At 43.5% G+C, this 27776-nt stretch overlaps 1 protein-coding gene across 2 annotated transcripts in view; it reads right to left on the bottom strand.

The window, feature by feature from the left end:
- tmem132e (transmembrane protein 132E) overlaps positions 1-27776 on the bottom strand; it is a 343313-nt gene that overhangs the window by 61189 nt on the left and 254348 nt on the right. The window contains exons 1-2 of one of the 2 annotated variants that reach the window (XM_029671541.2): positions 20797-21423; positions 19181-20120 (exon numbers count right to left, since the gene is read on the bottom strand). In XM_029671541.2, coding sequence (XP_029527401.2) covers positions 19181-20120; positions 20797-20875 — 1019 coding nt within the window. In that variant the 5' untranslated portion in view covers positions 20876-21423. Of the gene's footprint in view, positions 1-19180; positions 20121-20796; positions 21424-27776 lie in introns of those variants that run through there. The other variant, XM_029671542.2, reaches the window with a different exon arrangement.

The following is a 27776-nucleotide window of genomic DNA, read 5'->3' on the forward strand; positions in this document are numbered from 1 at the left end:
CCACTGTGTATATATATATATACAGTTGAAGTCGGAAGTTTACATACACCTGAGTCAAATACATTTCAACTCAATTTTTCACAATTCCTGACATTTAATCATAGTAAAAAGTCCCTGTCTTAGGTCAGTTAGGATCACCACTTTATTTTAAGAATGTGAAATGTCAGAATAATAGTAGAGAGAATGATTTATTTCAGCTTTTATTTGTTTAATTACATTCCCAGTGGGTCAGAATTTTACATACACTCAATTAGTAATTGTTAGCATTGCCTTTAAATTGTTTAACTTGGGTCAAATGTTTTGGGTAGCCTTCCACAAGCTTCCCACAATAACTTAGGTGAATTTTGGCCCATTCCTCCTGACAGAGCTGGTGTAACTGAGTCAGGTTTGTAGGCCTCCTTGCTCGCACAAGCTTTTTCAGTTTTGCCCACACATTTTCTAGAGGTTGAGGTCAGGGCTTTGTGATGGCCACTCCAATACCTTGACTTTGTTGTCCTTAAGCCATTTTACCACAAATTTGGAAGTATGCTTGGGGTCATTGTCGATTTGGAAGACCCATTTGCGACAAAGCTTTAACTTCCATCATTTTCCAACCTCATGATGCCATCTAATTTGTGAAATCCACCAATCTCTCCTGCAGCAAAAAAACTAACAAAAAAACATGATGCTGCCATCCCCATGCTTCATGGTTGGGATGGTGTTCTTCGGCTTGTAAGCATCCTCTTTTTCCTGCAAACATAACAATGGTCTTTATGGCCAAACAGTCCCATTTTGTTTCATCAGACCAGAGGACATTTCTCCAAAAAGTATGATTTTTGTCCCCATGTGCAGTTGCAAACCGTAGTCTGGCTTTTAATGGCAGTTTTGGAGCAGTGGCTTCTTCCTTGCTGAGCGGCCTTTCAGGTTATGTCGATATAGGACTCGTTTTACTGTGGTTATAGATACTTTTGTACCTGTTTCCTCCAGCATCTTCACAAGGTCCTTTGCTGTTGTTATGGGATTGATTTGCACTTTTCGCACCATAGTACGTTCATCTCTAGGAGATCGAACATGTCTTCTTCCTGAGCGGTATGACAGCTGCGTGGTCCCATGGTGTTTACACTTGCGTACAATTGTTTGTACAGATGAACGTGGTACGTTCAGGTGTTTGGAAATTGCTCCCAAGGATGAACCAGACTTGTGGACGTCTACAATTTTTTTTCTGAGGTCTTGGCTGATTTCTTTTGATTTTCCCATGATGTCAAGCAAAGAGGCACTGAGTTTGAAGGTAGGCCTCGAAATACATCCACAGGTACAATCAGAACAACAGTTTTCAGCTGTGCTAACATAATTGCAAAAGGGTTTTCTAGTCATCAATTAGCCTTTTAAAATTATAAACTTGGATTAACTTACACAATGTGCCATTGGAACACAGGAGCGATGGTTGCTGATAATTGGCCTCTGTACGCCTATGTGGATGTTCCATAAAGAAATCTGCCTCTTCAAGCTACAATAGTCATTTACAACATTAACAATGTCAACACTGTATGTCTGACCAATTTGATGTTATTTTAATGGACAAAAATGTGCTTTTCTTTAAAAAACAAGAGTGTCTGTAGTGACGCCTCAAGCACTGAGATGCAGCACCTTAGACCGCTGCGCCACTCGGGAGCTTCATCCGGCTCGCCATAATTCAATTGGCATACTTAATTAATATTTTCCAGGTTCACGGGTCCTCAGCTGAGCTGTGTACTGAATCTTATGTCATAGGATTACTTTCAATTTCAAGTGTGAGAATTTAAAAGCATTGAGATTCATGTTTGTGTAATGACTTTGGGTGCCAAACTGGATCCCTCTAAATACAAGATTAAACTTTATTCACCTAAAAGGGTGAAAAAACTAATGCTGTTTTGTATGGTCGAGTTTCACTTACTTCGAAATATCACATAAAAATGCCTCTAATATACACTCACCGGACAGGTGAGTAGGTACACACATCTAGTACTGGGTCGAACCCCCTATTGCCTCCAGAACAACCTGAATTCATCGGGGAAAGGATTCTACAAGGTGGACTCCATGGAATCAAGCTGTTTACGCCAAATCCTGACGCAACAGGAACCTGGATTCGTTGGACCAGACAATGTTTTCCATTCCTCAATTGTCCGGTGTTGGTGATCGAGTACCCATTGATGTTATTTTAATGGACAAAAATGTGCTTTTCTTTAAAAAACAAGGACTTTTTCTAAATGATCCCAAACTTTTGAACGGTAGTGTAGGTACATGACATAATGACACCAAGTAAAATATACATGCAACACAGCATTTCTACACTAGCCACAATGTTTGCTGTGTGGATCGAGCAGTCAACAAGTCGAGCAGTCATTTGAAAGAGTAACACAATTTCAGTGAGACAATTCAAAGGCGAAATTCATTAAAGCCAAGATTATGGAATTCATTGCCCTTGAAAATCAGCTGTTCTCTGTCATGGGTGATGTTAGCTTTCGCCGACTGGTTGAGCACCGGTACACAGTACCAAGTGTGCTATTTTTCAGATGTTGCGCTACCGGATTTACACAGTAATAGCATCACTGCTATTAGCTTCACGACATACATACTATGGAACGCTGTTTGGGTCTTTGCGTGTCAAAAAAGATACAGTAGCACTGTCAAAGCTGTACAAAAACGTCTGCAAACAAGCAAACACCGGCCACGAACAACGTGTTTACAATACCGCGTTGGTAATAAAGCATCATTTGTTCATCCGCAAGTTCTGGGGTAGCTAGCTTTAGCTTGGTACCTAGCTAGCACCAATACAACCAGCCTGAAAACAATGACCAGTAGAAACTGCAGTCATTTTCATTACTCGTAGCAATGAAAACATGGCTCACTCGAGACACGTTATCGGAGTCGGTACAGCCAGCTGGTTTCTTCATGCTTCACGTCGACAGAAACAAACATCTTTCTGGTAAGAAGAGGGGCGGGGGGGGGGGTATGCCCTATGATTAACCAGACATGGTGTGATCATAAAAACATACAGGAACTCAAGTCCTTCTGTTCACCTGACTTAGAATTCCTTACAATCAAATGTAGACCGCATTATCTACCAAGAGAATTCTCTTCGATTATAAGCACATATTAATTGTTATTGTTATAATAACTTCCGCGCATATAAGGCCCTCCTTTCAGAAAAGCTGACCACGACTCCATTTTGTTGCTTCCAGCCTATAGACGGAAACTAAAACAGGAAGCTCCCGCTCTCAGGTCTGTTCAACGCTGGTTCAATCTGAATCCACGCTTCAAGATTGCTCCGATCACGTGGATTGGGATATGTTCCGCATTGCATCAAACAACAAAATTGACGAATACGCTGATTCGGTGAGCGAGTTCGTTAGCAAGTGCATCGGCGATGTTGTACCCACAGCAACTATTAAAACATTCCCCAACCAGAAACCGTGGGTTGATGGCAGCATTCGCGCAAAATTGAAAGCGCGAACCACTGCTTTTAACCAGGGCAAGGTGACCGGAAACATGACCGAATACAAATACTGTAGCTATTCCCTCCGCAAGGCAATCAAACAAGCTAAGCGTCTTATCCAGAGCGACTTACAAATATGTGAGAATGCTGTTCATCGACTACAGCTCAGCATTTAACGCCATAGTAGCCTCCAAACTCGACATCAATCACCCTGGGTCTCGACCCCGCCCTGTGCAACTGGGTACTAGACTTCCTGACGGGCCTCCCCCAGGTGGTGAGGGTAGGTAACAACATCTCCACCCCGCTGATCCTCAACACTGGGGCCCCACAAGGCTACGTTCTGAGCCCTCTCCTGTACTCCCTGTTCACCCATGACTGCGTGGCCATGCACGCCTCCAACTCAATCATCAAGTTTGCAGACGACACGACAGTGGTAGGCTTGATTACCAACAAAGACGAGACGGCCTACAGGGAGGAGGTGAGGGCCCTCGGAGTGTGGTGTCAGGAAAATAACCTCATACTCAACGTCAACAAAACAAAGGAGATGATCGTGGACTTCAGGAAACAGCAGAGGGAGCACCATCCCTATCCACATCGACGGGACAGTAGTGGAGAGGGTAGAACGTTTTAAGTTCCTCGGCATACACATCACGGACAAACGGAATTGGTCCACACACACAGACAGCGTGGTGAAGAAGGCGCAGCAATGCCTCTCCAACCTCAGGAGGCTGAAGAAATTTGGCTTGTCACAAAAAGCACTTACAAACTTTTACAGATGCACAACATAGAGCATCCTGTCGGGCTGTATCACCGCCTGGTACGGCAACTGCTCTGCCCACAACCGTAAGGCTCTCTCTCTCTCTCTCTCTCTCTCTCATATGTATATACTGTACTCTACACCACCTACTGCATCTTGCCATCTTTATGTAATACATGTATCACTAGCCACTTTAAACAATGCCACTTAATATAATGTTTACATACCCTACATTACTCCTCTCATATGTATATACTGTACTCGATACCATCTACTAAATCTTGCCTATGCCGTTCTGTACCATCACTCATTCATATATCTTTATGTATATATTCTTCATCCCTTTACACTTGTGTGTATAAGGTAGCTGTTGTGAAATTGTTAGGTTAGATTGCTCGTTGGTTATTACTGCATTGTCGGAACTAGAAGCACAAGCATTTCGCTACACTCGCATTAACATCTGCTAACGAACAATTACACACACAGACATGGGGAGAACAGAGGATAATATACACGTAGAGTGATGAGGGGATGTAAAACAGGTGTGCGGAAAAACAAGACAAAACAAATGGAAAATGAAAGGTGGAGCAGAGATGGCTAGAAGACCGGTTACGTCGACCACCGAGCGCTGCCCAAACAAGGAGAGTAGCCAACTTCGGCAGGAGTCGTGCTATGTAAATGTACTAGAATGCTTAAAAAGGCCGCTAAAATGTGAAATATCGGTTAAAGTATCGTTTTGTTTTGGGCAAGGAAAATATTGGATATCGATATCGGCCAAAAATGTAATATCGGTGCATCACTAGCAAAAACCATTAACCGAAACTGGCTCTCACGAGGACCGCCACAGGAAAGAAAGACCCAGAGTTACCTCTGCTGCAGTGGATAAGTTCATTAGAGTTACCAGCCTCAGAAATTGCAGCTCAAATCAATGCTTCAGAGAGTTCAAGTACCAGACACATCTCAACATCAACTGTTCAGAGGAGAGTGCATGAATCAGGCCTTCATGGTGAATTGCTGCAAATAAACCATTACTAAAGGACGCCAATAAGAAGAAGAGACTTGCTTGGGCCAAGAAACACGAGCAATGGACATTAGACTGGTGGAAATCTGTCTTTTGGACTGATAAGTCCAAATTTGAGATTTCTGGTTCCAACTGCTGTGTCTTTGTGAGATGCAGAGTAGGTGAATGGATGATCTCTGCATGTGTTGTTCCCACCGTGAAGCATGGAGGCATGATGGTGTGGGGGTGCTTTGCTGGTGACACTGTCAGTGATTTATTTCAAATTCAAGGCCCACTTAACCAGCATGGCTACCACAGCATTCTGCAGCAATACGCCATCCCATCTGGTTGTGCTTAGTGGGACTATCATTTATTTTTCAACAGGACAACAACCCAACACACCTCTAGGCCGTGTAAGGGCTATTTGACCAAGAAGGAGAATGATGGCGTGCTGCATCAGATGACCTGACCTCCACAATCACCCAACCCAATTGTGATGGTTTGGGATGAGTTGGACAATTATTTGGTTACTACATGATTCCATATGTGTTATTTCATAGTTTTGATGTCTTCACTATTACTCTACAATGTAGAAAATAGTAAAGAAAAAGCCTTGAATGAGTAGGTGTATCCAAACTTTTGACTGGTACTGTATATAGTTCATTTTTGGTATCAAAAGAGGAAATGAACATCAATACAATACATTACATCACATTCACATTCCAGAACACATGCCTGCCATGGGTTGGAGTGCAGCCGCATCCGAGTGTAGGTGGAGGAAAATATCAACAGTGATATCGTTCAGGAGGATGGAAAGGCAAACTAAGGTTGAGATGCCGAAGAATAGATAGAGGCATTTCAGTTGTGCTGAATACGCAACTGTATGCAACTGCAATACGGAAATGTGTTTGTAGTTTCTCTCATCAAAGGCATGACAGGCAAATCTTTATTTTCCCTGATAGTTTCAATAATCTTGTGGCTTTTATATAATCAGTGCTCACATTTTTATGATACAAATAAGTATTCACCTGGCTAGGTTTGCCAGCTAATCTTGTCACCACTCAATAGAGGGTAATTGAGTAATCAAAACAGTTCAAACCCCGTCAACACTTAGGAAATTGACATGCAAAGGGTCACAACCAGCTAATCACTACACTAAATTTACATTACGCCTTGAGTATTTGAAATTGGGCACATTTGGCCAACTTCACCTCTACATAGAATGTGGCGTGATACAGTATGTGTGGCGAGGTTAAGCACCGTTTTGCGTCAGCCAATAGCAGGGCAATCTCCTGCTGATGAATTTGATTATGCTAAAACGAAGAAGGAGAGAAGAGGGCAACATGTCCTGACTCCAGGGGATGGATGGCAAATTATGGAAATGTAATGGGTGGTTGTAGAGAACGAGAGAGTGAGTTGCAGTTTCCAATGCGGATTTGGATTCATATTGTCTATTTATGGTGTCATTTTGGTGACAAAATCTGTTTAAAGGCAGCATCCATCTTGCCGGCAGCCATTGAAGACGGCAACTGCTCAGCTAACGCTCAACCAGAGTGAATAATATAAAATGATTGAAGTTCACAGCAGCTACATAGCTGTATCCACGGCAACTGTCATATCTTCAATTTGTATGTATCATCCTTTATATGCAGATAGATATCAACATGGGAAAGCCAGGTTAATCATGTATCAGTATTGCAGTCTGGAGCGAATCCTGCAGAGTGGAACTCTCATATCTCTGAGTATAAGAAATTACTGACTTAGTGGATATCAAACAATTTGACTTGACCAGTCTAATAATGTTGGACTACATACAGAATAAAGTAGACCAAGAAGCATGCCATTGGAAGCTATTGAGAATTAGATCTAATCAGTCCAGTCAGCAATTGACTTTTGCACCCATGCACTAAAGACCTCCCTTGGAATCAGTCCGAAATACTCTGCCGAGTCTTTTCCTCTGAATCGACTGGTGTTCCAGCAGACATCAGCATGCATGTGCCTCTGCAAGTGTGTGTAGTCTCTTTATGCTTGGAGTCTGTCTATGTGTGTAAGCAAGTCTTTATAGTGTGCGTGCTTCTACCTGGTCGATGGAGTCCACGGGCCACACGATGGACGTGCCAGCAGACCGCCTCGAACGCCCAGTTCTGGAGAGACACTTACTTACGCTGGCGCATGTAAATGAGCCTCCCCTTATCTCTAAGCCCCAGGCAAGGCCCCCTGGGAAGTGTGAGCCGCGGTGGGAGGAGACCGGGATAGCATTGACCGAGATTGCAGGACTGTGTGTTGGTGTCAAGGTAATTACGGTAATGTGCTCCAATTACCTTGCACCCCCCTTGCCCCTCCTTTGTCTCATTTAAAGTTTTCTGTTCAAAACCGCTGGGGTTCAAACTGCTTTTCCTATAGCAGGGGTCCAAATTGCTGTGTAAAACACACTTCTATGACACAAGTCCTTCCAAGAATCCACCAAGGTAAAGCGATTTTCTCCTCTGTGAATTGAGCTGATACAAGTGGTCATTTTTCTCTCTGGAGAAAATCACACATTGGAAGACATTAGGGTGGGACGCTCTACCAAGTATCCCTTTTGAGTGCACTTACAGGCAGTCCACAAGCGTGATGATACTGTGTATCAGTGCCATTGTATTCTATCATATGACACTAGACACTTTATGAACACGACTGTTCATTCAATGTCTGCAGTTTCACCACCCAAGGAAGTGGACTGCTCACCCAGTGATAGAAAAAAAGCATTCTAGCAAAAGCCACAACACCATAAGGGAGTCAGAATTTAAACTGATCCAAAAACATGTGACAGATTTTAGCAACTGGGCATATGCTGCAGATTATGCCCCCGCAACAAGGTGAAAAATACAACTCATAAATGTATAATCATTAACTTTCCTGAAAACCCTCCCCTCAGCCATCTGTTATAAATACGTACTTGCCCGCAATACCCTTGTCCGTGTTTCTTTCCCTTCTGAGGGGCCCCGTTTCTATGATGGCCCGTCCATTTCCGGATGTTAGATCATTTATTAATGTATTATTTTCCCATCATGGCTCATAATGGTGTGGAAACAGCCTGTTTTTCTAATTCGCACGGAACAGCATGTCACAGCACAGCAGTAGCTTGAGTGTAGTCCTCTGGCCAGCATTAGCACCAACAGCACCAACACGCAAAACACACTCCCCCTGCCCATATGATCTGATGCTAGTGTTTACATCAACACAAATGGGTGACTTTCTGTGAGGCTCGAACAGTGAATTCCCAAGAGAAAAGACATTGGCAAGTCATGGGGACACTGGGGTGGGTTATATTGGCCAAACTATTCAACATCGCTGACATTAAGGGGCCAGTTTCCCAGACCCGTATTAAGTCTAGTCCTGCCCCCCCATTTTTGGGGGAGATTTTTCCATTGAGCATATGTGTTTAGTCCAGGACTAGGCTTATTCTGGGTCCAAGGAAACTGGCCCTAATTGTCGAAGAGAGGAATAATAGACATGTTTATAGTTTTTTTGTACTGCCTCCCCTCAAAGACATCAAATAACTTAGTTCTTGCCCATGTCAAAGAGACCCCTACAGAGTTGATACATCATTACAATCAAAGATAGTGGTGGGAGAAACTCAAACCTCTCCATGACTCCCTTTTAAAAGCGTCTCAGCTATCCAAATCACTCCCCGGGGCAGCGTTGTGTACATGATTACAGGAAGACACCTTCCTTGGGAGCCTTTGCCTGTAAAATGTGAGTTGTCAAAAAAAGCCAGATCAATTTCTGCTGTTTTGTGACAAAATGAAAGGGAGGAGAGGTAAATAGAGGTAAGCTGTAGTGTAAAATGCAGCACTCGTCTTTGCCTTGTCTAAACCCCTGAAGGGCCTGGGATAACCAGGGGGAACTTGCTGCTGCAGCTCTAATAGAACAGATCTAATACGTTAGTGTCATAGAATCTCATTCATTTAAGTTTCCATTTTCAATGTCAAATGAAGAAACTTGATTTTCACTACACAACACATTATCCAGAAGTCACCATACACAAGTGCAATCTGACCGTGGAACAACAAAAAAAACATATACAGTGGGGAGAACAAGTATTTGACACACTGCCGATTATGCAGGTTTTCCTACTTACAAAGCATGTAGAGGTCTGTAATTTTTATCATAGGTTAACTTCAACTGTGAGAGACGGAATCTAAAATAAAAATCCAGAAAATCACATTGTATGATTTTTAAGTAATTAATTTGCATTTTATTGCATGACATAAGTATTTGATCACCTACCAACCAGTAAGAATTCCGGCTCTCACAGACCTGTTAGTTTTTCTTTAAGAAGCCCTCCTGTTCTCCACTCATTACCTGTATTAACTGCACCTGTTTGAACTCGTTACCTGTACAAAAGACACCTGTCCACACACTCAATCAAACAGACTCCAACCTCTTCACAGTGGCCAAGACCAGAGAGGGTGTAAGGACCTCAGGGATAAAATTGTAGACCTGCACAAGGCTGGGATGGGCTACAGGACAATAGGCAAGCAGCTTGAAGAGAAAGGCAACAACTTTTGGCCCAATTATTAGAAAATGGAAGAAGTTCAAGATGGTCAATCACCCTCGGTCTGGGGCTCCATGCAAAATCTCTCCTCGTCGGGCATCAATGATCATGAGGAAGGTGAGGGATCAGCCCAGAACTACACGGCAGGACCTGGTCAATTCCTGAAGAGAGCTGGGACCACAGCCTCAAAGAAAACCATTAGTAACACACTACGCCGTCATGGATTAAAATCCTGCAGCGCACGCAAGGTCCCCCTGCTCAAGCCAGCGAATGTCCAGGCCCGTCTGAAGTTTGCCAATGACCATCTGGATGATCCAGAGGAGGAATGGGAGAAGGTTATGTGGTCTGATGAGACAAAAATAACGCTTTTTGGTCTAAACTCCACTCGCCGTGTTTGGAGGAAGAAGAAGGAAGAGTACAACCCCAAGAACACCATCCCAACCGTGAAGCATGGAGGTAGAAACATAATTCTTTGGGGATGCTTTTCTGCAAAGGGGACAGGACGACTGCACCGTATTGAGGGGAGGATGGATGGGGCCATGTATCGCGAGATCTTGAGCAACAACCTCCTTCCCTCAGTAAGAGCATTGAAGATGGGTCGTGGCTGGGTCTTCCAGCATGACAATGACCCGAAACACACAGCCAGGGCAACTAAGGAGTGGCTCCGTAAGAAGCATCTCAAGGTCCTGGAGTGGCCTAGCCAGTCTCCAGACCTGAACCCAATAGAACATCTTTGGAGGGAGCTGAAAGTCCGTATTGCCCAGCGACAGCCCCGAAGCCTGAAGGATCTGGAGAAGGTCTGTATGGTGGAGTGGGCCAAAATCCCTGCTGCAGTGTGTGCAAACCTCGTGAAGAACTACAGGAAACGTATGATCTCTGTAATTGCAAACAAACGTTTCTGTACCAAATAATAAGTTCTGCTTTTATGATGTATCAAATACTTATGTCATGCAATAAAATGCTAATTAATTACTTAAAAATCATACAATGTGATTTTCTGGATTTTTGTTTTAGATTCCGTCTCTCACAGTTGAAGTGTACCTATGATAAAAAATTACAGACCTCTACATGCTTTGTAAGTAGGAAAATCGGCAAAATCGGCAGTGTATCAAATACTTGTTCTCCCCACTGTAAGTGACTGGAGTTTGCCGTGTGAGCGTCAGCATTGGATCAGTTCAGACAAACAGATCTAATAGAAACGGACAGAAATTGACATTGACTGAGTAATACTGTAAGACAAATTTTCTGTAATGCAAAACCCCTCGGAGGGATAGACGTCTGTCTGTTCAGAGCGAATAGGCAAGCTTAGTATATTGTACTGTTCTGTCTGTGCTTAAGATACCCATGATATCATCAGTCAGGAGTGACGGTTGATTTTCCTTTATGGTTCCATTAAGAAAAGCCCTTTTAAAAGAGGGTCTTTGGTTATCTGGTTATCACATACACATACAGTACTTGCTGGCACCTACATATGCACATGCTCACACACTTGCTCCTTCATGATCGTACGGGCTCACACACACACTCCACATAACACAATCACAGAGTCGAAAGCCTTTGCCAGGTCGATGAAAACGGCTGCACAGTACTGTCTTTTATCGATGGCGGTTATGATATTGTTTAGGACCTTGAGCGTGGCTGAGGTGCACCCATGACCAGCTCGGAAACCAGATTGCATAGTGGAGAAAGTACGGTGTACGGTGAAAGTACGGTCGGTGATCTGTTAATTAACTTGGCTTTCAAAGATTTTAGAATAGCAGGGTAGGATAGATATAGGTCTATAACAGTTTGGGTCTAGAGTGTCTCCCCTTTGAAGAGGGGGATGACCACGGCAGCTTTCCAATCTTTGGGGATCTCAGATGATATGAAAGAGAGGTTGAATAGGCTAGTAATAAGGGTTGCAACAATTTTGGCGGATCATTTTAGAAAGAGAGGGTCCAGATTGTCTAGCTCAGCTGATTTGAAGAGATCCAAATTTTGCAGCTCTTTCAGAACATCAGCTGTCTGGATTTGGGTGAAGGAGAAGCGGGAGGGGGGGTATGGGTTGGTCAAGTTGATGCAGCGGGAGCTGAGATGTTGGTCAGGGTAGCCTGGTGGAAAGAATGGCCGGCCATGGAAAAATGCTCATTGATATTATTGATTATCGTAAATGTATCAGTGGTGACAGTGTTTCCTATTCTCAGTGCAGTTTCCTATCCTCAGTGCAGTGGGCAGCTGGGAGGTGCACTTATTCTCCATGGACTTTACAATGTCGCAAAACTTTTGGGAATTAGTGCTACAGGAAGCAAATTTCTGTTTGAAAAAGCTAGCCTTAGAACCTTATTGGTTCCTGACTTCGCGGGGTCTATTCAATGCTAATGCAGAATGCCACAGGATGTTTTTGTTCTGGTCAAGGGCAGACAAGTCTGGGCTGAATAAAGGGCTATATCTGTTCTTAGTTCTACATTGTTGAATGCTTGTTAAAGATGGAGAGAAATCAACCAGGCATCCTCTACTGATGGGATGAGGTCAATATCGTTCCAGGATACCCGGGCCAGGTCGATTAGAAAGGCCTGCTCGCTGAAGTGTTTTAGGGAGCATTTGACAGTGATGAGGGGTGGTCGATTGACCGCAGACCCAGTACGCACGCAGGCAATGAGGCAGTGATCGCTGAGATCCTGGTTGAAGGTAGGTGTATTTAGAGGGCAGGTTGGTCAGGATGATATCTAAGAGGGTGCCCATGGTTATGGATTTAGGGTTGTACCTGGTAGGTTCCGTGATGATTTGTGTGAGATTGAGGGCATCTAGCTTAGATTGTAGGACGGCCGGGGTGTAAAGCATGTCCCAGTTTAGGTCACCTAACATTACGAACTCTGAAGATAGATGGGGGGCAATCAATTCACATATGGTGTCCAGGGCACAACTGGGGGCCAAGGGGGGTCTATAACAGGTGGCAACAGTGAGAGACTTGTTTCTGGAAAGGTGGATTTTTAAAAGTAGAAGCTCGAATTGTTAGGGCACAGACCTGGAAAGTATGACAGAACTCCGCAGGCTGTCTCTGCAGTAGATTGCAACTCCGCCCCCTTTAGCAGTTCTATCTTGTCGGAAAATGTTATAGTTAGGGATGGAAATTTGGTGGCCTTCCTAAGCCAGGATTTAGACACGGCTAGAACATCCAGGTTGGTGGAGTATGCTAAAGTAGTGAATAAAACAAACTTAGGGAGGAGGCTTCTAATGCTAACATGCATGAACCCAATGCTTTTACGCTTACAGAAGTCAACAAATGAGAGTGCATGGGGAATGGGAGTGATGCTGGAGGCTACAGGGCCTGGGTTAACCTCTACATCACCAGAGGAACAAAGGAGGAGTAGGATGAGTACGGCTCAAGGCTAAAATAACTGGTTGTCTAGTGCATTCGGAACAGAGAGTACAAGGAGCAAGTTTCTGGCCGCGGAAGAATAGATTCAAGGCATAATGTACAGACAAGGGTATGGTAATATGTGAGTACAGTGGAGGTAAGCCTAGGCATTGAGTAACGATGAGAGAGGTTTTGTCTCTAGAGGCACCATTTAAGCCAGGTGCGGTCACCGCATGTGTGGGGGGTGGTACATAAGGGCTAGCTAAGGAATATTGAGCAGGGCTGGAGGCTCTACAGTGAAATAAGACAAAAATTACTAACCAAAACAGCAATAGACGAGGCATATTGACATTAGGGAGAGGCATGTGTAGCCGAGTGATCATAGGGTCCAGTGAGTAGCTAGGTGAGTTGGAGGCACGGCGATTCAGACAGCTAGCAGGCCGGGGCTAGCAGCAGGCTAGCAGATAGGCCTCAGGGGGACTTCGCAATGGGAGAGTCTGTTGAAACCCCCTCGGATGGTTATGTCGGCAGACCAGTCGTGATGGATCGGCGGGGCTCCGTGTCGGCAGCAAAGGGTCCAGGTCAATTGGCAGAAGACGTATTGAATCCCGGGAATTATCTGATTGGATACTTCGGCTAGCCGGGAGAAGGGCCTAGCTCGAGGCTAGCTCCAGGCTAACTGGTGCTTGCTTCGGCACAGAAACGCCCTTGGACGGTTACGTTGGTAGACCAGTCGTGATAGATCGGCGGGGCTCCGTGTTGGCAGCAAAGGGTCCAGGTCAATTGGCAAAAGAGGTCATTGAAGCCCAGTGATTGCTTGATGGAATTTTTTCAGCTAGCTGGGAGATGGGCCTAGTTCGAGGATAGCTCCAGAGACGTTAGACAGGAGTATCCACTTGAATAGCAGCTAGCTAGCTGCGATGATCCGGAGTAGTTTAGAGCTTGCGGTAGGAATCCGGAGATGTGATAAAGCAAGGCAGTCTGATATGGTCTGGGTAGATATTGTGCTGTGGAGGCTGGCAAGAGTTTCCCGGGCTGAGGCTGGCAGTCCGTGTTAACGGTGATGACCGCTAACAGTGGCTAACTGACTACTAGCTAGTAGCTAGTTAGCTGGCTAGCTTCAGAAGGGGGTTCCGCTTCAAAAGTGTAAAAATAGATGATCCATACCACATTGAGTGAGGCGGGTTACAGGAGAGCATGTTCAGTCCGTAGATGGAAAATTAGATTTAAAAAATAATATATACATATATACAAGGGACAGGACAAGACAATCAAAACAGACATCCTCACTGCTACGCTATCTTTGATTAAGTATGGTGATATGGTGATCACCAGCCCCTAATCCCTAGGCATTCCTTTGGCCTAGATTGGAAGAGTGAGGTTTAAACAATATGGTAAAGAGTCTACACAGCCTATCAGAAGGCAAGGTGAAGCAATAACCAAACTACTTTAAACCTATCCAATCCTTTCAGATCTGCAATAAACTCAAGGGGGTAGGGGCTAAGGGTTGATTTGAAATTCAGCCTATATTGCTTTATTTCACTGGTGTGCATCAAAAAGATAGAAACGTTAAGTCATAGAGAAAATATAACAAATTCTGCAACTCAGTGAAAACTTCAACAACTAGAAAGGAGAGTGGTCGGTCTGATTGAGGTACGAAAACTCAAAACAGGGAATAAAATGCTTCTCTCCAAGGAGAAGACATGATGGTCTACTACTAAATCCTAAAAATAAGTAAGAAACTGCCTCAGGCTTAAAATCTTAGTCTCCTCTCAGGTTGATGTGAATAAAAAGCGGTAGTTGGTGAACAGTTACGTGCTTCTGTCCTGCACACCAAAGAAAAAAAGTTAAAAGCGGAGGCATTTCATTTAACATTTGTCCCATACTGTACATCTTGTTTGTAAGGTTTGTGTGTCCAATATGAATTGGATATCATCTGGCAGTGTCTTTGACACTTTTTTCTCCAGACTGTAAATAACTCACACACAGCGTGTGTGCGAGTGAGATAGTAGTAGTGGTAGGGTGGCTACTTTACAGGTAGCTCTCTCAATGCCACCAGCAGATCAAGAATAAAAAAGTGAGGGGATAGGACGGAGGATAGTTATCCAGAAAGTCTAGAAACCGTCAATAAAACCAAGTCAGAACAGGGCCCTGAACGGGGAGACATGGCAAAGCCACTGGACAGCAGGAAACAGAAGCCCGGATCAGGTTGTTGCCGTGTTCCTCGATAGCGGCAACAAAACGCCAGAGGGCATAGGCTCTGATTTATACGGTGTACGTGAGGCCACTGTACTGTATAAGACAGCGTTTTACTTACAGTTCATCGAATAAACTGTATTTATTTTTTAATTTTTAAATTTCACCCCTTTTTCTCCACAATTTTGTGGTATCCAATTGTTTAGTAGCTACTATCTTGTCTCATCGCTACAACTCCTGTACGGGCTCGGGAGAGACAAAGGTTGAAAGTCATGCGTCCTCCGATACACAACCCAACCAAGCCGCACTGCTTCTTAACACAGCGCGCATCCAACCCGGAAGCCAGCCGCACCAATGTGTCGGAGGAAACACCATGCAACCTTGGTTAGAGTGCACTGCGCCCGGCCTGCCACAGGAGTCGCTGGTGCGCGATGAGACATGGATATCCCTACCGGCCAAGCCCGCCCTAACCCAGACGACGCTGGGCCAACTGGGCGTCGCCCCACGGACCTCCCGGTCGCGGCCGGTTACGACAGAGCCTGGGCGCAAACCCAGAGTCTCTGGTGGCACAGCTGGCACTGCACCACCCGGGAGGCCCGAATAAACTGTACTTTAACATATGTACATGATAATAATTCTAATTCTTATTCATAAATGTAGCCCCACAAATGTAGATGTCATTCTCACCTCTGTTTATTCACCACTCCAGATAGAGGTGGACTTCTCAATCTCAACAAAAACACAGAACAAACTCATGCTGCCAACTATGCATGTAATTAAAGCTTTTCTGGGTGATGACAAGCATTACAAAGACGTGCTGGGTATGATTAATAATATATAATAATATAATATTTGCCATTTAGCAGACGCTTTTATCCAATGCAGTGCATACATTTTAAGTATGGTTGGTCCCAGGAATCAAACCCACTATCAAGGCGTAGCAATCGCCATGCGTTACCAACTGAGCTGCAGAGGACCACATACTGCCATGCACTGCATTCTTATTATTTCCATAGTAACGGAACATTAAAGGCATAGCTACCCCCCCCCAACACACACACACACACATGTGCACACATGCACGTTTGTTACAATGGGAACCGTGGGGGAGGGGGGCGGATAGGGAATTTCCAAGAGTCACAAAGCCCCACCACCTCAAATGTGATCCACTGCAGTAACATGACAGACATTCAAAGCCATAAGAAATGAAAAGGGGATGGATGGAGGCAGCTAGGGAGGGAGGGTTAAAGGAGGTAGACTTTTGCTGAGTTCAATTCATATTTAAAGACCTTCTTTATTACATCTTTACTCATCTTATTTTGGTGGAGATGCCTCAACAGTTGACTTCCAGCACTGTTTAATTCACACCCAATTGAGTCAACTGTCCCAGGGTCTCTCTCCCTCGGATGTTCCCCTCTTATCACCTATTTTACCTGGAGTTGTATTTTTCTCTGCAACACGATCACTATCCTGTATATGCAACACTGTATAATTCTTAGATAATCACAGAAATGTTAAAGAGGAGGGTCAAAGATGAATAGAGAGCTGACATTTGAATGTTATGTTTCTAAGGCAACCTAGTTTGCAAGGGAAAGTCATGTCCAAAGGATGCACATTGCACACAACGTGATGATGGCTGAAATAGACACGGTATCATTCCATATTATGAAAACCTTTGAAACATCAGAGAATCTGGTCATCCATTTTGTTTCACCATGTTTTAACTATGTACAGAAACATATACAATATAACTGGACGGAAAACCAGTGAAAAAAAATACATTTGGCATTTTCATCACTAAAGTGGCACTAAAATGGGTTCATTAGAAAATGTTATGAATGGGATGGACACCGATGAGGTGAAGTTAAAAGTAAATGGTTGATCTATATATGACAACAGTGTTAGGTAGGGCTGGAATTACTTCTTTAGGAGAACACCTCGAAGGTTGGAACAAACATCATTATGTAGTCATCCAGAGTCAAATGTATCTATTTTCTAAGCTATAGCACAACATATTTAACAGGTTTTTAAAGGAACTAAGAGTTCGGTCTGCTTTGTGTTTTCACTTTAGCCATGGAAGTTTTGCGATACTGGTATCATCACAGGCCTAGTGTTAGGGTGAGAGATTGGGCAGAACACCGCTTGGAACAAGATATCTTTTGGGAGGGAGGGTCTCCTTGGGTGCAGACACGGCTGTGATGATGTGAAGACAAATGCTTGAGGCTGTCCTCCTTGGAGTCTGGAAAGCCTTTACCTTGTGAAAAGACTGTTGTGTGGATAAGTTCCATAAGACAGCCCACAATTTATACCTTTATACACATACACAGGAAACACATCCAGCACATTCGTATGCTAGTACGCACATACACACGTCTCATGCTTGTCCCCACACACACCTTGGGTTGGTTATGTAGTAGGAGTCTTTCATGTTGAACTGGGGTGGTAACTCTAATGCACTATCCCTGCCTGCATAAATCATAGCACTGCCTGTTCCTGTTTGCCTTAATGCGTTATTGAAGTCTAATTAATTCACAGTGAATTCCTAAATTGAAGTCTGGGAGTTTCCATTTTGATTAGGGGGCGCCGTGTTTACCAAGCGTTTTGCCGTCATGCCTCAGCTTTCGCTTAATATCGGGCCCCTCCCCCTCTATTTCTTCTCATCTTCAGGGGAGTGGAAAAAGAAAGCTCATTTTCCCGAGGCTTTAATGGATTTAAATAATCATTTTCTTTCGTCGGAGAACTCTAACCCTCCCATTATGTTGACGGAGAGGATGAACAGTGAGAAACACAGGGGCGAGGGAGAGGAGACATGCCTCGTATCCCCTAAGCTCTAATTCAACAAGAAGTGGGTCAGCTCATGAGGAATTTAATTTGAACAGATGTCAATTACTACCCATTATGCCTCTGCTCTTTCGAGGGGCTGCTGAACACTCTGCCGTCTCATGTTCTTGGAGCCGAGTCTTACATGAGAGATTCAAAAAGATTTGACATGATATAGTCCTTTAACTTCTTCACTGTGCCGGTTGAATCTATAGCGCTAGGGAATGAAGTAGCTAGGCCTCTCTGTTACAGGGGAAATCGAGTCCTCCAGTTATCAACATCTAGGCGTGTGTTCAATAGAGAGATGGTATACAAACCAGAAGTGTCTTTTTTCCTCTACAGAATGTTGAAAAACAGAAACTTCAGAATGGCTTGACGTTCATGATTCTAGAGAACATCTCTTGTCTTTTAATTGTGTAAGCTCCAGCACTTATGTAAGGAATCATTTCTGTTCAAAACATATAGGCACCACTTCAAAGGACTGAGATGACTCAAGTTGACTTATTTAAATATTTTTTCTCACATTACTCCCTACCTTGGTAATTGCCACAAGACACTTTTACAGACTCAGTAAAAGTAATCTAATGAGAGTGAAGAAATCAGTGATTATAAATTCTACCTAGTCTTAAGAAAATAATCTAATGCATATAATTGGTAAGAGTGAACTCACTGGACAAGGGTTAGAGTTAACCCTGTAGGAGGGTTAGGGTTAATCCTGGATAAAGGGTTAACCCTGGATAAATGGTTAGGGTTAACCTTGCAGAAGGGTTAGGGTTAACCCTGGATAAAGGGTTAGGGTTAACCTTGGAGAAGGGTTAACCCTGGATAAAGCGTTAGGGTTAACCCTGGAGAAGGCGATAAACAACTATGTCAGTAATGCTTGGACAGTGCTTATGTAAGGCAGTAAGTAACACATTGACCATATTTCCTTATGAAAGCACACACTGTGATTCCTTGCCTCCTTAGCTGTATTGGAGGAGAAGGTCCAAGGTCCCTACCCTCTGACCTAGGGGAGATGATGTGAATAATCCAGGAAAGATGAATTGAGAAGAAAATTAATTGAAATACCCACTTACTTGAGGGTGAACTGCTCCACGGTGGAGTTGGGCACCAGGTAGAGGAAGATGTTGAGGGTCTCGCCTGGCTTCAGCGGCTTCTCCGGCAACCTCAGGAACATGTTCTTATCCAGCTGCTTGTCCACCACCAACTGCTCCTGGCTGGACTGGTACAGGCTGATGCTACCGATGCGGAGGAGGGGGTGCTGAGAGGGCAGCTCACCCTGTGATCCTCCTCTGCGGCCCGAGCTCTCGCCGCACTCCCCTCCGCTGTCCGGGTCGTGGAGGGTGTAGTAGAGCTCCGTCTGTAGGGTCTCCACACTCAGCTCCAGGCCCAAGCTGTCGCTGGAGCCTTTCCTCCGGCCCAGGGGGGCCACATTGGTATTGAACCAGGTGGGGGGCAACTCCAGCTGGGCCAAGCACTGGGCCAGGTTCCCCCAAAGGCGGCACGACGTCTTGATCTCGCGTACGTCACGGAAGGCGTGGAGCCTCACGCAGGGCAGCTTGTCCTGGACCTTGAAGTCATCCCAGTCGCGACCTGCTATGTAGAAGAGCACCTGGACCACAGGGTTGCTGGAAAACACCCTTGACTGGACAATAAAGGCCCGGACCTTCCAGTTGACTGTCAGCCGCCCGGGGATGTCCAGGGGGCTGGAGGGCTGAAGGAGGTCCTTGGGCAGGCTTTGGTCCTGGGCGAACGGGCCAAAGGTGATGTTGACGGCGGGAAGCTCCTTGGTCTGAAAGACCACAAAGCTCTCGGAACGCTGGAGAGGATGTCCGTTGGTGGGGATACCGCTGCTTTGGCCCGAGGACCTGGTCTCTCGCAGGAAGAAGGCCAGCTGGGCGTTGGAGAGCTTAAAGTTGGAGGGAAGGTAGACATCAGGAGGGGTGGGGGTGGATGTGACTGCCGAAGAGCTGAGGAGAGCATCTGAGCTTGTTGGGGATACCTTCCCTGCAAATGCTGATCAGAGAGAAAGAGAAAGAGAGAGGACAAGGTTATAATTTTTACAATGCAACATGTCATTTCTTTCTTTGTCATTTTCACCTGCTCTTTACATTTAACTGCCACAGACAGACACAGACAGACAGACAGACAGACAGACAGACAGACAGACAGACAGAGACAGATTTTACCATCTCACCCAGTCAGAGAAGGATGAAATGTGAACAGTCAATGAACACTAATCATCTGATAAAGGGGCAGTATGTGTCAAGTGGCTTGCAGGCAGGTTGGGTCATTGTACGGTTGTACCCGTTAATAAGCTGCCCGGCCACTGATCTATATCATACATGCTGTTCACAAGATACAGCTCAACACAACACGCTCAATCGATTGTTCCTCGAGTTCAATAACACACCAGTAGTCAGTCTTAAAATTGACTGAGAAGCTAACGATTGGACAAAACGCAGAGGTTTTTAAAAAAACAAGACATTTGACGAGGACAAAATGTAAAAGCTAAATAGGGTTAAATAGGGAGATCATTTAGGACAAAATAAAGTGGGAACAAACAAAAACGTGTTATATAATCACAAACTCAGAGAAAAGAATAACTTAAAACATTTACCCTCAAGCTATAACATACAATCTGCTCAGGCATAGGACACAGTCATAAAGAAACACTATTGATGTGACATACTTATCAGAAGTACCAAGAATAGGGCATAAAAGTGCCAAAGCCTTTCCAGACAGACCAAATAAGAGATTAAAAGTCCCATGTTCCAAATGGCCTGGCATTGAAAGTATATTTCCTTGAATAGCCTTTGAAAAGCGAATATCCAATCATCAGTAGAGAGTTTGCAGTCACACAATTAACCGATCCTCAAGCATCAGTAAAAAAAATATCTCCACAGATATTCACTGTACTGGAACAGATTTCTCAGTGGCTCAATTGCTTGCACTGCAGCACATGCCTGTGGGGGACCTACAGAGGTTCTTGAACCTCTGCTTCTATTCCCTTTGGTGCAGTCGTGGTCCACAGCAAAGACACACAGAAGCTCTTTGAATCCAGTCCACATGCAGCTTCACTCTGGCAGCAGTCCCTTATAGACCAAACCCCTCCTCGCTAGCTGGGTCTAATGCTGTAGACAAAGCCTTGACACCGCCCCGTCTCGCCACACCTAGCCTCAGTCTATAATCACCATTTTAGCTCCCAGCCAGAGCTAAGACACACAGGCCTCAAAGGACTCTTGAACCACACACTCGAGGAAAAAAAATCTCCAGCTCGATTCATCCTCTCCCACAGGACGTGTTCAGGCAGGCTCTTCTGTTTGTGTGTGAGTCAGTGAGTGAGCGAGTGTCTGTATGTGTTGGAGGGGAGGGGTGAGGTGGGAATGGGGGAGGAATGTATTACTTGAATGCCTTCAGGCAAAGAGAGTGAGCGGGAGAGAGGGGGGGATTAGCTAAAGATCATTGACGAATTAGCTCTCCCTCTACTCCTCACTCTCCTCCTCTCTTCTTCTGCCACGGCCCCGAGAAAGAGAATGAGGGTACGTGGGGGAGGGGGAGGGTTAGGGAATTTCGACTACTTTTCCCCCTAAATCACAAGTTGCTTGAATTCCTACAATAAAAGACAAGGGAATTCTTGGATGTGTGTGTGGGCCAGGCCTACACTCGGCATCACGCTCAACAGGAGGCCGAAAAAAAGATGAAGGGGCCTGTTGTTCATTCCACCACGAACCGTTTCACTTATTTCCACATCAAGAAGATAAACGGAATAATTCTCATCTCGCAATGAGGTAGATGTTCTTGGGCACTGTTTTTATCAGTTATTTTCAGTCATGTATCAGATTTCCCAAAGGACTACAGATGAGATTTTGCGTATCTGCTTGAGGAACCAGTACATTTCTCAGAGTTGTCTGAGCCTCCTTCAAAAATGATTTCATATAATTTATAGCTGATTTAGCATTATCGGGAAAAAAGGGGTCCATTTATCGCGATATGGGTTTTTGTCCATATCGCCCAGCTCTAGTCAAACATGGTGCACTCCCAAAGTGTGGTCGACTCTGACCGTCTGAGGGCCAGGCAATGAAGTACCTCTTTAGGGGACTGACATGATACTCTCATCTCTGCAGAGCAGAGCAACGCTGTTCCATTACGAGACCACATTAGCTGCTTGAGTGTCTCTTCATCCCTTTCTAAACACGAGTAATGCACACAACCGATTGCTCTTGTATAGATCCCCGTTCCTCCCTCCCTCCTACTGTGTACTCCAGCCCGAGGCCTGATTGAGGGGGCATGATTTATGGCCCACGATGCACTGGGGTACTTCCCCTCTTCACCTGGGGTGCCCTTCCTTTTCGTTGCTGCTGTATCAAAGTGCGGTGGGGATGGGGGAGCAGATGGGGCTTACAAATGGAAATCTGATAGTTTCCCCCTCCCCTATTACCATTTGGCTTCCTATTAGACCTAAGGGCCAAATTTAGTGGCTTCTCTTCCTGTTGCATGCTCTGTTAACATGATACACATCTGTTGGGTGGGGGAAATGAATGTGTAGCACTAGCTAGCATCACCTCAGGGCTCTTTCCATCTATCAGAACATTTTCCCTGATGGGGATTAATGAAACATTTTGCCTACTATTGGTTGTTAAGGTTGGGGCTATTTCATTCAGCTTACTATTATGTTGCAAACCATTTCTCCCTCAAGATTACATTTCCCCCCCATGTAAGATAAAAAAGATAATATTGCAGAAATGACCTTCTCTTATCCTCCAACTTGTTAGGATGCATCAAGTCAATTTATAATTTCAGAGGGTTTATTTATTGACAAAAAGTGATGAAATGTAGACATCAGTGAAACTAATCATTTGCAGAGGGCTAGAATGACATAAAGCTGGATCCGTTTGATCTCACTACTTTATGCTAATCACTTGCTCAATGGCCACAACTCAGACAGTCTGCTGCATTAGCTAGATAGGAGTTAGCATAACAAACAATGGTTGCAAATAAGTTGATTTGCATAAAAAACTGGGCATTTGCTTTGAGGCTTTTGGTGTCTCATGTCTGGGTATTAGTTCACAGACACGGCACGGCACAGTATCCTGAAAACGAAACCCACAGCAAATATGTAATTAATGTTGTAATGTCTGTTATATCAGTACAAACACAGCAACATCATTTCCTGGCAAACCTGCCTACTTTGTAGCACCCCTCATCTCCCATCAAAGCTCCATTGCCTCCAATGGTATTTGTTTACGCATTGGAGGGCGAATGCTGCAGGGAAAGTTATATGTTAGAGTAGGGTGCTGGCATTTTTGTTTTGCCTCATTTTCTCTGGTGGGGGTTCAATTTGCCACTTGCGCCTTTGAAATGTGCAAATCACAGTTTCTGTGAAATAGGCCGACACTGAAGAGGGAACATGCTATATAAACATAATCTATGTAATTAATGTTGTAATGTCTGTTATATCAGTACAAACACAGCAACATCATTTCCTGGCAAACCTGCCTACTTTGTAGCACCCCTCATCTCCCATCAAAGCTCCATTGCCTCCAATGGTATTTGTTTACGCATTGGAGGGTGAATGCTGCAGGGAAAGTTATATGTTAGAGTAGGGTGCTGGCATTTTTGTTTTGCCTCCTTTTCTCTGGTGGGGGTTCAATTTGCCACTTGCGCCTTTGAAATGTGCAAATCACAGTTTCTGTGAAATAGGCTGACACTGAAGAGGGAACATTGCTATATAAACATAGTCTAGTTTAATAATGAGTGATGTGAGAAAAACGTACATCTACAAGGGAGTTATAGTACATTATTCTCTGTTTAAGTAACAGCGCTGGTTTGCTGATGCCATGAAAAGGCTACTGTGTCTAGTGTTGAGCGATTAATGCTTTTTTTTGTTTCAGTTTGATTATTAAAAAATAATAACCGTTTTCAATTTTGGTTTTGAATTATTTATTTTTTTACATGAAATGTACTATGAAATAAAGAAGTTACAGTCATTTTTTAATGGACATTTTTTTTATGGCAATTCCAAAGCCAAAAATAGTGAACATTCAATTGCCAAAACATTGAAAATATTCCATTGTCTCTGTCAGGTCCACATGGGGTAGAAATCAATAGAGAAATAGGAAATTACTATGAAATAATACAATATTTCAGTTGTGTATACTACAAAATGGTAAGAAACACGGTTTGGCGGGTCATGTTTCGGAGGACGCATGACCTGACCTTTGCCTCTACCGAGCCCGTTGGGGAGTTGCAGTGATGAGACAAGATTGTAATTGGATCGCCATTGGAAATCATGAAAGTTGGGAGGAAAAGGGGGTAAAATGTTTTTTTAATTTTTTTAATTGTGTCCCAAATGGTTCTTGACTTGATTTCTCTGTTTTCTTTCGTGAATGATTTTATTTCTCTTTAGTGGAACGGCACATTGGAATTCAGGTAATTGAACCGACGTCGGTCAATCAGTTTTGTTTAATAACACCCTCACCCAAAAAGTTGGATATTCGCTCAGCACTAACAGTTGTAGATATAAAGCAGCCTGTCAAAGTCATTGAAAATATAGACACTGGCTGTTATGAGCTGAGTGGCGCAGGTTAAAATATGCAGAGAAATGAATGGGAGAGCAAGGTAGGTTAAATGAATAAATGCCTCTTCAATGACAGGGGAGGGAAAGGTTGCTCGAGCGTTTAAAGTGAACGGCAGCGTCTTCACCGTCTCTGTCATCGGAGCATTCCCATCGATCCTAAATGTCTTACGCAATTTTACATTGTGCAGAATATCGATCTTATAAAGTATTGAGGTTGAAAAACAAAGGTATACATATTTCATAGACATCAGTCAATCACTACATAGAAACATTTCACAATGTAAAATAAAAACGGCTGATGTCAAACTGAGCAAAGCAAATATGTCACGTTCTGACCTTAGTTCTGTTGTTATGTCTTTGTTTAGTATGGTCAGGGTGTGAGTTGGGTGGGTTGTCTATGTTCCATTTTCTATGATTTGGGATTTCTGTGTTTGGCCTGGTATGGTTCTCAATCAGAGGCAGCTGTCAATCGTTGTCCCTGATTGAGAACTGGTTTCACTTTTGATTTGTGGGTGATTGTTTCCTGTGTCAGTGTTTGTTTCACACGGGACTGTTTCATTTGTTTCAGTTATTCACGTTGTTATTTTGTAGTTTAGTGTTCATGTAAATAAAGTATTGTTATGAACACTTACCACGCGGCACATTGGTCTGACATCTCTTACTCCTCGTCAGAAGAAGAGGACGAGCGGTACAAAATATTAGTAGTCTGTACTTGCTGCTCAATATTCTAATGTTCTAAAGATATTTTCCAAATCACATTTCTCAGAGACAATGATATGGCCATTTGTGCAGCTGTTGAATATTCATGAGTCGTATGAAAAGTTACAAATGTTCCTCCATATTGCTAAGCAATAGGTATCTACAGTGCTGTGAAAAAGTATTTGCTCCCTTCCTGATTTCTTATGTTTTGCACATTTGTCACACTTAAATGTTTCAGATCATCAAACAAATTGTAATATTACACAACGATAACCCAAGTAAACACAAAATGCAGTTTTTAAGTGATACTTTTATTTATTAAGGGAAAAAAGCTATCCGAACCGTCATGGCCCTATGTGACAAAGTAATCGCCTCCCCCTTGTTAAATCATGAATTTACTGTGGTTAATCACATTTTTTGGAAAGCTGAGTTCAATTTCACTAGCCACACCCAAGCCTGATTACTGCCAGAACTGTTGAATCAAGAAATCCCTTAAAAAGAACCTGTCTGAAAAAAGTGAAGTAGGCCAAAAGATCTCAAAAAGCAAGACATCATGCCGCGATTCAAAGAAATTCATGAACAGATGAGAAACAAAGTAATTGACATCTATCAGTCTGGAAAGGGTTACAAAGCCATTTCTAAAGCTTTGGGACTCCAGCGAACCACGGTGAGAGCCAGTATCCACAAATGGAGAACATTTGGAACAGTGGTGAACCTTCCCAGGATTGGCCGGCCTACCAAAATTACCCCAAGAGCGCAGCGACGACTCATCCAAGAGGTCACAAAAGAACCCACAACAACATCTAAAGAACTGCAGACCTCAGTTAACCTCTTGAACCTCTGGGGGCAGTATTTCATTTTTGGATGAAAAACTTCCCCGTTTTAAACAAGATATTTTGTCACGAAAAGATGCTCGACTATGCATATAATTGACAGCTTTGGAAAGAAAACACTCTGACGTTTCCAAAACTGCAAAGATATTGTCTGTGAGTGCCACAGAACTAATGTTACAGGCGAAACCAAGATGAAATTTCATACAGGAAGTGAGACAGATTTTGAATGCGCTGTGTTCCAATGTCTCCTTATATGGCTGTGAATGCGCAAGGAATGAGCCTACACTTTCTGTCGTTTCCCCAAGGTGTCTGCAGCATTGTGACGTATTTGTAGGCATATCATTGGAAAATTGACCATAAGAGACTCCATTTACCAGGTGTCGGCTCGGTGTCCTCCGTCGAAACTATTGCGTAATCTCCAGGTGCGTGCATTTTTCCAGGAGAAACCAAACTGCCACGAGTGATTTATCATCGAATAGATATGTGAAAAACACCTGTCGATATTATGGAGTTAATTTGGAAAAAAGTTCGCCGTTGTAATGACTGAATTTTCGTTTTTTTTTCTTAGCTAAACGTGATGAACAAAACGGAGCGATTTCTCCTACACAAATAATATTTTTGGAAAAACAGAACATTTGCTATCTAACTGAGAGTCTCCTCATTGAAAACATCCGAAGTTCTTCAAAGGTAAATGATTTTATTTGAATGCTTTTCTTGTTTTTGTGAAAATGTTGCCTGCTGAATGCTAGGCTTAATGCTATGCTAGCTATCAATACTCTTACACAAATGCTTGTGTAGCTATGGTTGAAAAGCATTTTCTTAGATGACAGTGTTGTTAACCTGTTGCTTCTACTCGGGACGCTTGCGTCCCAACTAGAGCTCTGGAAATGCAAATGCGCTACGCTAAATGCTAATAGTATTAGTTAAAACTCAAAAGTTCATTAAAATACACATGCAGGGTATCGAATTAAAGCTACACTCGTTGTGAATCCAGGCAACAAGTCAGATTTTTAAAATGCTTTTCGGCGAAAGCATGAGAAGCTATTATCTGATAGCATGCAACACCCCAAAAGACCCACAGGGGACGTAAACAAAATAATTAGCATTTCGGCGTTACACAAACCGCACAATAAAATAGAAAACATTCATTACCTTTCACCATCTTCTTTGTTGGCACTCCTAGATGTCCCATAAACACTATTTGGGTCTTTATTTCGATTAAATCGGTCCATATAAAGCCTAGATATCGTTATATGTAGACTGTGTGATAAACGAAAAAAACATCGTTTCAAAACGTAACGTCATTTTTTAAAATTCAAAAAGTCGACGATAAACTTTCACAAAACACTTCGAAATACGTTTGTAATGCAACTTTAGGTATTAGTAAACGTTAATAAGCGATAAAATTCATCAGGAGGCGATGTAAAGATCATTAGCTGTCCGTCTGGAAAAATGTCCGGCTAGAAACTCAACGAAAATATCCGGTCCTAGACCTAAGGAAATACGGTGCCCTGCATGTGTTTGACCAAGAAAAAACTCGAAGGGAAATGACAAGACTCT

This window comes from Oncorhynchus nerka, linkage group LG10 (genome assembly GCF_034236695.1).
Source record: "Oncorhynchus nerka isolate Pitt River linkage group LG10, Oner_Uvic_2.0, whole genome shotgun sequence".
Classification (NCBI taxonomy): Eukaryota; Metazoa; Chordata; class Actinopteri; order Salmoniformes; family Salmonidae; genus Oncorhynchus; species Oncorhynchus nerka.